Source organism: Berghia stephanieae, chromosome 5, assembly GCF_034508935.2.
Source record: "Berghia stephanieae isolate SIO BIC M18660-M18661 chromosome 5, UCSD_Bste_1.3, whole genome shotgun sequence".
NCBI classification, from domain to species: Eukaryota; Metazoa; Mollusca; class Gastropoda; order Nudibranchia; family Aeolidiidae; genus Berghia; species Berghia stephanieae.
Window position 1 is genome coordinate 67,520,136 of NC_088364.1, and position 10,392 is coordinate 67,530,527.

Sequence of the window (10,392 nt, forward strand, 5' to 3'; positions counted from 1 at the left end):
GCGATCTCAAGAAGTGGGTGAGAGAGGGATCTAGAAATGACTTTGAGTTTGAAACGAATATTTTGTGTTCGTGGATAGCTCACACGGTAGAGCCACGCTCTCACCTGCCAGGCGGAGTTGTCGTACCAATAAGGTCGCAGGTTCAAACCCCACCACCGCCGCGAAAAATATTTTTATTCTCTATTGTCTTCTGGCACTTTTCTACTCACTTCATATCTTGTTGTTACCAACATAAGTGCCTGCTCCACTCACTTTTCTGAATTTAAAATTCACCCCATACACCGGAGCATACTCAATGTCTCAATCATTTCTATGTTATATGTTTGTGATGAGAATATTGGCTATTGAGCTTAACTGCTGGTCAAAATTATTTCGCGATGGTGGTGAACGAATCGGCGATCTCAAGAAGTGGGTGAGAGAGGGATCTAGAAATGACTTTGAGTTTGAAACGAATATTTTGTGTTCGTGGATAGCTCACACGGTAGAGCCACGCTCTCACCTGCCAGGCGGAGTTGTCGTACCAATAAGGTCGCAGGTTCAAACCCCACCACCGCCGCGAAAATTTTTTTATTCTCTATTGTCTTCTGGCACTTTTCTACTCACTTCATATCTTGTTGTTACAACATAAGTGCCTGCTCCACTCACTTTTCTGAATTTAAAATTCACCCATACACCGGAGCATACTCAATGTCTCAATCGTTTCTATGTTATATGTTTGTGATGAGAATATTGGCTATTGAGCTTAACTGCTGGTCAAAATTATTTCGCGATGGTGGTGAACGAATCGGCGATCTCAAGAAGTGGGTGAGAGAGGGATCTAGAAATGACTTTGAGTTTGAAACGAATATTTTGTGTTCGTGTATAGCTCACACGGTAGAGCCACGCTCTCACCTGCAGGCGGAGTTGTCGTACCAATAAGGTCGCAGGTTCAAACCCACCACCGCCGCGAAAAAATTTTTATTTCTCTATTGTCTTCTGGCACTTTTCTACTCACTTCATATCTTGTTGTTACCAACATAAGTGCCTGCTCCACTCACTTTTCTGAATTTAAAATTCACCCCATACACCGGAGCATACTCAATGTCTCAATCGTTTCTATGTTATATGTTTGTGATGAGAATATTGGCTATTGAGCTTAACTGCTGGTCAAAATTATTTCGCGATGGTGGTGAACGAATCGGCGATCTCAAGAAGTGGGTGAGAGAGGGATCTAGAAATGACTTTGAGTTTGAAACGAATATTTTGTGTTCGTGGATAGCTCACACGGTAGAGCCACGCTCTCACCTGCCAGGCGGAGTTGTCGTACCAATAAGGTCGCAGGTTCAAACCCCACCACCGCGCGAAAAAAATTTTTATTCTCTATTGTCTTCTGGCACTTTTCTACTCACTTCATATCTTGTTGTTACCAACATAAGTGCCTGCTCCACTCACTTTTCTGAATTTAAGGCATTACACTGTGACCTTGAAGGTCACGGGTTTGAGCGTCGCTTCAGGCTACTTTAGTTCTCTTTCTTTTTCTTTTTTTCTTCTTCTTTTCTTATGGCTAGATTATTAACCCCCAATTATGCTCACTTTGGACAATGGAGGTGATTCCTATTGATAAAAAGTAGTCCTTCAGAGCCATTAGGCCCATGGAGTTGCAGTCTATCCCGGTCTCGTCTCTTTCGTATGAAACAGACAATAGCAATTGCTTGCTACCCTTTGGATAGGACATTAGTCTATCACAAAGTCCTTTCCGGCCAGATCTAAGAGACCAGGTGGGGGGGGGGGGGTGTCAGATCGCCTGGGATCGATCTCATTCCCTATGATTGTGAAGCGAGTGCTCTACCAACTGAGCTATCGGGACCCCTCTATGGATATCATCATTTATTTGATGGGTTATCTATATTCCTTCCTGGAATCTAATGATGCCACACGAAAGGGTGTAATTTCTTTAATTTTGATATGTTTTTAACATGGCATTTATTAGTTTGTATTTTCTTTTATGAGGAAATTTCTACTTGGTGAGAAGACATTTGTTTTATTCTTTTATGTTTATTTTTATTTTTTTTAAATTTTACAGGGCGGAGTATGTTGTTGTGTATAGAGGTTATTATCCTTTAGGTGAGGTAAGTAAAGAAAGGTTTAGCCTTGATGTCTATCTGATACTCTCCTGCTCTTGATTGATAATGAAATTATGAAATTAATAAACATCTGTTTACTGTCATTGTGTCATGAATGATTTAGATTTTCAAGTTAATCTAATTTCTCGATCAAATTTTAAATTGCCATCCAATGATGATGAATAGTTTGCATGAAATAGAAAACAGTTCATGTCTAAGTTCTTTTTTTTTTTTTGTTTTTTTCCCCCCTTTTTTTGGTTTTGTTTAGTTTTGTTTTTGTTTACATAAAATATCCAAGAAAATAGCATTAAATAACATGGAAAACAAAAAAAAAAAGAAGCTAAGACAGGCAATGTTAATTAAAAGATCTGAAAAAGTGTGTATGAAACAGTGCCAAATGGTGTTTGGGGATTGAACCTTAGACTTCCTAATTACCGATGTCTGACTGTTAATTTAATCAGGAGGTCTGAGGTCCTTTCCCAAGTCGAGGCAGGCTGATTTTTGGGGATTTTATATTTTTTTGGGTATATTTTTCGTTCTTGATTTGTCTGGCATTGTTTTATGCTCAGTTTTTCCAGATCTTTATCTTACAACAATGCCTTCTCCCTAAATTGTCACTTTGATATTTTCAATCTTAGTTCTCTCCCAAAGTCTTTCTATTACGTTCATGTGTGTAACAAATTGTTTAAATTGTCGTGTGTCACAGGATGGGCGAGTGGACAGGATTCATGACTCCATAGAATGTGTCATTGAAGACGATGGCAAGAAAACAGAGGTAAGGATGTGTGTTCTGTCAGCATGTTTATGCCAATAATTATTTGTAGGAATCAATGATCTTCTTTGGGGTCTTGACAATTAATCGATAAAAGCACAACTTGAGATTTTATATAGAGCATTATCCACTAAACATGCTCAAAGTGCTTTACAAAGGGTCCCTAGCCAACAGCAACACTTAACATGTAAGACGAGTCATGACACCTGTTAGGCAATATTGCATATTTTTTTCGGACATAAGCAATGCTGTTAATGGCCAGATACTCATTTTACACCTGAGTACAATGAGAGAATGTGAGTAAAGAACCTTCTCCAAGGACTTGGCAATGTGCCGCTCAGACCTTCCTTTTCGAAGGTGAGTGTCATACCACAAGACTACATAGCTTCATATTTTACCACTCACCTTGTTCAAATGATATCAAGAAGTTATTCATTTTGTAAAATCGCTCTTATCCTTGCTGTAAGTCAGGTGCTATTTTTAAAATCAACTATTATTGTTTATTTATAATGATAAATGGCCTTTGTATAGTGCTTTCCCCCGGTTTTAGCAGTCTCTTGGTAAATAGGTAAAAGAAGATGGAGACATCATTATTTAGAGCAAGTTTTGTCGTGCTGACTGTATGAAATGGAGGAGAAAAGTGACAGGAGGTTTATCTTTAAAAAAAAAAAATTGTTTATTTTTTTTCTTTCTTTACTTTTCTTTTCTTTTCATCTTTCCAAGCCTTTCATTTTTTAATTTTTGCAAGTTTTTTTTCCCTCTTTCTATTTCTTTTTCTTTCCTTTTTTTTGTGTGGCTTTTTTCTTTCTTTCTTCCTTCCTTCCTTTTTCTTCTTCTTTTTTTTAAACCTGCAAACAACCCTTCTACTTCAAACAAAGCATTCTATGATGCTGTAGAATGTTTTCAACTTTTTTTTTTTGACAAGGATTTAGATGGTTATTACTTGATTAACCCTTATAAAAAATTTTCATGTTTAATATATGATTTTGTACAAATTGTATTTAATTTAGAAACTGAAGTACAAAAAGCCAAAGTCCTCTTTAAGGCCCGTCAGGGACTGACAACAATCCCAGTTGATGGCAAAACAAAAGAAAACAGCACTCATACCAGGTCCTGCAGTCACGAGTTAATGCTCAGCTCAACTCGTTTTTTTCCAAATTGAATTTGCCAGAGAAATTGGAAATAAATCAAAATAAAAGCCTAACACATCCATTTGTGTTCTCCCCACACATAGAGTCGCGATTATCTTTGAAGAAACGGAGTTGTGACTAAATGACAAGATAAGAAGACATTACCGTAAAATACCCTGATCAATGCTGATGGTTTTCCTCGGATCTGCGGAAATCCGCGATTTTTGAGTCAGAGGAGGAATTTCCTCTTTTTTGAAAAGTTATATTTCCCTCAATCAAATGTACTGTCAATGAGAGATTTGATGTGTGGTGGAACAAATAGGTGCAGTTTCCCACTCTCTAGAAGTTAGCTAGAGTACTAGAGTATCAATGATAGTTAATCATCTCAATTACTCTGTGTGTGTGTGTGTGTGGGGGGGGGGGGGGGGTGGGTTGAATGGTGTAAAAATAATGGGGCTTAAAGGCAATCATTCAAAATTTTCCTCCCTTTTCAGTTTTTGGCACCATCAGCACTGCCTGATGTTACAAACCCAACCTCTCATTCTTATTTATCTGGTGTTTCAATGTGAATTTTGTCTTATCATCCAGGAGGTGAAGATAGAAACTACAGAGACAGGCGTGGAAGTCAGGAGACTGTCTGACAATCAGGTAAAGACTTTAATACTAGAGCTTTTATATAGCACAATATCCACTCAATGTGCTCAAAGTGCTCTACAAAGGGTCCCTGACCAACAGCAACACGTTACATGTAGAACGAGACATAACGCCTGTTAGGCGATTTTACAATTTTTTTCAGACAGAGACAACGCTGTTGACGGCCAGGTACTCATTTTACACCTGAGTACGGTGAGAGAATGTGAGTAAAGATTCTTTTCAAAGGACTCAACTATGCGCCGAGCGAGGCTTGAACCCAGGACCTTCCGATCTGAAAGCAAGTGTCATACCACAAAACCACATAGCCACATGAAAGACTTTCATCTGGATGCACCCAGAGCTTTAACATGAGCTTTTTAAACATCGCAATATTTGCTAAAGTAGAGAGCGATGGGAGTTGCCCGAAGCCTAGGATTGTGAAAATACTAACGAAAGAATGATAATGGAGAGGCTTTGGATGGAACGTATTGTATTGTTCCCATCCAAAGCCTCTCCATTATCAATCTTTCATTAATATTTGCTAAACGAGCTCAACACGCTTTTCATGGGGTTAGTAACCAACAGCGACCCTTAAATGTAGGGTGAGACATATTGCTCCTGTTACAAGAGCTTTGTAGCTAAACACTGTCATGTTATTGTACACATGTAACTCACTTATCAACCTAGAGCTTAACATAAGCAAGTCAAAGGAGCTGGTGATTGACTTTAGGCGAGTGAAGGAACCGATAGAACCGTTAAAATTAAGGGACCAATTTGTCCAGCGAGTTCCTCACTACAAATACCTTGATGTAACGATTGATGACAGGCTCAAGTGGGATGAACACTTGAAAATAATTAGGCATAAGATGTGCAGACGTACATATTTTTTATCAAAACTCTCTCAGTTTAGAATAGATAAAACCCTCTGCACATTATTTTATAGAGCAGTAATCAAAAGTGTTGTGTCATTTTGTATAACAGCTTGGGGAGGCAATTGCTTAGCAGTGGAAAGGAACAAAATAAATTCAAATATTAAAAAATCCATTAAACGCTATATAAATGATGTTGACGACGGAGATCTTTTATACGAGGAATTTTGTATAAATAAAATAACTAAAATATTAAATGACCAGTATCATCCACTAAGACCATCAGTTATTATGTCAGAAAGAAGTGGTCGCCCTTTCTCTATTTCAATGAAAACAGAGAGACACCGAAAATCTTTTCTGCCGTCCAGTATTAGGCTTTATAACAACAAGCAATAATCATTTTATATAATTATTTCGCATTTTTACTTTTAAAAAATGTAAATATTAATTTATTAATTAATTTATTTGTTTTGCAATCTTTTCAATTTTCAATTTATAGTGACAGTTTTAACTATTTTACAGTGTTGAAAGTATTCATATTATAAAGCGCAGCTCTGGTTATGGAGCTGCTCCTTTTTTATATACACATCCTATTTCCATTGTATTTTTATCTTATTGTGTAAATTATAACACGTCTGTACAAAAAATTTCCTTTTTGGGATGCAATAATATTATATTTATTATTATTATATTTATATATATTATAATTATTATTAATAAAGTATTATATATTATTATTATTATTATTATTATTATTATTATTTATTATATATATATATATTATTATTATTATTAATCACCGTGCTTTAATTATGAGCTGTCAAATTTTATTCGTATTAATTTGAGTCAAGGAGATGATAGAATTAGCCTGAAATAAAAAGAGAGCTTGCAAGTTACTCCTATATCAGTCTGTGAAAAATAGTTTTATATATATATCAGTAAGTCTGTGCTTGATGATAAATATTTTACATTAGCTGTTCGGAACATTGTTGATCCCCAACCCTATTTTAACAAATTATAGATTATCATCATCATTATTATTATTATTATTATTATTATTTATTATTATTATTATTATTATTATTATTTTATTATTATTATTATTATTATTATTATTATTATTATTATTATTATTATTATTATTATTATTATTATTATTATTATTATTATTATTATGATTATATTATCATTATTATTATTATTAATACTATTATTATTATTATTATTATTATTATTATTATTATTATATTATTATTATTATTATTATTAATATCATTATTATTATTATTATCATCATCATTATTATTATTATTATTATTATTATTATTATTATTATATTATTATTATTATTATTATTATTATTATTATTATTATTATTATTATTATATTATATTATCATTATTGTTATTATTAATACTATTATTATTATTATTATTATTATTATTATTATTATTATTATTATTATTATTATGATAGTATTATCATTATTGTCATTATTAATACTATATTATTATTATATTATTATTTATTATATATTAATATCATTATTATTATTTCATTATTATTATATTATTATTATATTATTATTATTATTATTATATTATTATTATTATTATTATATTATATATTATTATTATTATTATTATTATTATTATTATTATTATTATTATTATTATTATTATTATTATTATTATTATTATTATTATTACGCTTTACAAAGGTTTCCTGTATTGTTTCCACAGGTCATGTTGAATCATTCTTACACAGAGATCTCAGCCTGCGGGAGAAGGACTGACATGATGGTCTTCTTTGGTTACATTGCTGGGTAATCTAACTCTTTTACTATGCTAGTCTTTGATAGAAGATGGAGGGGGGGGGGGGGGAGTGTGGCTCAGTGGTGTATGGTCATTGCCTCATACCAGATAGGTACCTAGTTCAACTCACTGTGTGACCTTGAGCAAGACAACTGGCCATGGTTCACTTTGCAATGTTGCACTGCAATCGATGCCTGGGTTATTCCAGTCTTCCCTTGGAATAGACCCCTAAAGACAAATTTCGCCTCTGGGATGAATATAAGGAATTTAATATTTGATTTAATTTAATTTTGAATCAAAAGGCGTACGTTTTAAAAGTTTAAGACCAGAACACGTCGTACAATAGAAAAGTTTTAAAAACCAACCTTTATACCAAAGTCCATGTGCTCTAAAGGGTAATGACAGGATTTGAAAGAAAAAGTAAAAAGTACAGCAATTTTTATCTAAGGCAGACGAGTGCCTGCAATTTTGACAGCAGTAACTGATTTAAAATACTGATAATTTGTTTTCTTTTAAAAAAATTTGGTTTAAACAGGGAAACTACGTGCAACATGGCTAAAGACTTCAAATGTTACGTCTTTGAATCAGTGGAGGCACCACAGGTATTTATTCAGTCTATTTCATATATATATTGTTTATCTCTCTCGAGTTCATATGCATGGAAAATCGAACAAATTTTTTCTATTTTCAGTGAGGGTGAACTCGCGAGAGTTAAGTTATTGTTTGCCTCTGTCTACCATCCTCATAGAAAAACGTCTGTTTAAGAAAGCTGCACATATATACACATCAACCCGAGCTCTTCACTCGTCATTCGATGGAAAATTGCTTGCTACCTTAGGAAAGAGCTGTTACGGATCATGGGGAAGACGCTCTTTTTTATGGGAAAATCCCAACCCCCTGGAACAAACTTCCAAAATAATTATGCCATTATTCTTTGGAAGAAATGTTTAAAAAGCATCTTAAGACTTTGTTCTTTTCGAAATCGATATGTTGATGCCCCTGTAAAGCACTTCCTCGTGTTATTGCAGAGGGCTTACCAAATACAATGTATTATTATTATTATTATTATTATTATTATTATTATTATTATTATTATTATTATTATTATTATTATTATTATTATTATTATTTTTTATTTTTATATTATTATTATTATTATTATTATTATTATTATTAGTGTTACTTTTCTTCTTCTTCTTCTTCTTCTTCTTCTTCTTTTTATATAGCATGTATTTCAGGTATAGTATTATTTAATCAGCTTGGGTTAGAGTTTTAAAAAAATGTTTATGTTGGATGGGTAAGATGTTTCAATGAAATCACAAAGATCTTAACAAAGCAAGAAAGAACAGTACAAGAAGAAAAAAACCCATCCCAAAAAATTATTTTTTTCTCTCGCATTTTTCTTTCTTGCTTTGTCTGGAACCATTTCAACACACTTGTTCAAATTTTTATCTTACACCGGTGCCTGCGCCCTAATTTCTCAATGAAAACCCGGTAAATATTTGGTAAGGAGACAAATTAAATTTAGATTGCCCAGAAATACAAAATTTCCTTTGTTGATTTTTAAAGAAAATATAATCACTCTCCCCAAATAAATAAATTTTAATTTAATCAAATTTGATTATTTGGATATCAATTTAATTTTTAGCACCAAATATTCACCTGGCGTGATACTTGTTGGAGATGGATGGTTACAGAAATATGCCAAAGACAATTGTATGAATTTTGTATTTCCATTTGTTTTTCCTTTACAGAAGCTTATAGATATAAAACCTTTATGGCAAATTGCCTCTGGTTTGAAATAACCTTATACGCATAAATTCCTAAAAAAATCATTATTTTGTTCCCCTAATGCCTGTTATATTACAGACCTGCCTACTATTACAAAAAAGTAAAATTTAAACAAATTGGCTTCAATTTCAGAACTTTGTGAGCATCTCTATTAAAACTTATTGAAACTGAAAGTTGATGCCAAATGCATGATTTTAAGAAAAGTTATCCAATCCTTATGAGGGTAAATAAAGGGTTTTTAAAGTCAACTGTAGCTACTATAATTTTTATCTCCTAAAAATTACCAATTTTTTAAATTTCCAAGTAGGCAGGTCTGCATCTATTTGAAAAGTTTCGACTTTTTCTTCACATGACATTGTATGATTTGTATTTCAGGCAAAGATTATACTCTGCAGTATAGGTGAGTAGATTATATTATACATTTGTTCAGTTCTGTTTTATAAACTGGTTTTCCTGCTTGAATAACTGTGTTAACGGGACACATTTTGAGGTTACATTTGATAATTTTAATTAAGGTTTCCGATAGCTCACTTGCCAGAGCCTTTGCCTCACAAGCATTGGGTTGGGACTGGCATGAGTCCCGGATATATATATATATATATATATATATATATATATATATATATATATATATATATATATTATATATATATATATATATATATATATATATATATATATATATATATATCGCGTCAAGATATGTATACTTTAATCGTCTTACTGTTCTCCGGTTGATTGCTAATTTGCTGATTGTTACATTGCTGTGAAGTACTGATATGAGTTTTGTTTTAGACCGAATCCTCACGTGGCTACTGTATACTTTACCCTTACTGTGGAAGGAAAGTGGTATGAATTTTTCATAGTTTCTTAGAATATTTTCAGGAATACCATACAATTGCCACATTATTACGCGTTCCACCACTTAGTTATAAAGCGTGCTGTGCATTGGGTTCTTCAACTGACAGTCTGTACATTGCAAGAATTTTAATATCACAAGGAAATCTATATATTTTTAGTGGATCATTTGAATAACACAAACGGTAAGGGACCGAAATCGAACTGGCAGACCATGAGTAACAACACAAGGTGAGGACCGTTTTATACGCACCCTACATCTACGGGATTGTTTTAGGACAGCGACTGAAACTGCGCTCAAGTTCCCAGGTGCACGAATTAGTCGACACACTGTTTGTTGCAGACTTAGAGAGCATGACATAATCGCAAACGTCCGTTGATGCGACAACTTCTTAGAGCGCAATACCGGTTGGCCGTCTTCAG

At 33.3% G+C, this 10,392-nt stretch overlaps 1 protein-coding gene across 1 annotated transcript in view; it reads left to right on the top strand.

The window, feature by feature from the left end:
* LOC144973481 (uncharacterized) overlaps positions 1-10,392 on the top strand; it is a 36,021-nt gene that overhangs the window by 21,424 nt on the left and 4,205 nt on the right. The window contains exons 13-18 of the mRNA XM_078915961.1: positions 2,063-2,108; positions 2,809-2,877; positions 4,593-4,652; positions 7,249-7,331; positions 7,856-7,922; positions 9,487-9,511. Of these exons, the coding sequence (XP_078772087.1) occupies positions 2,063-2,108; positions 2,809-2,877; positions 4,593-4,652; positions 7,249-7,331; positions 7,856-7,922; positions 9,487-9,511 (350 nt within the window). The remainder of the gene's footprint in view (positions 1-2,062; positions 2,109-2,808; positions 2,878-4,592; positions 4,653-7,248; positions 7,332-7,855; positions 7,923-9,486; positions 9,512-10,392) is intronic.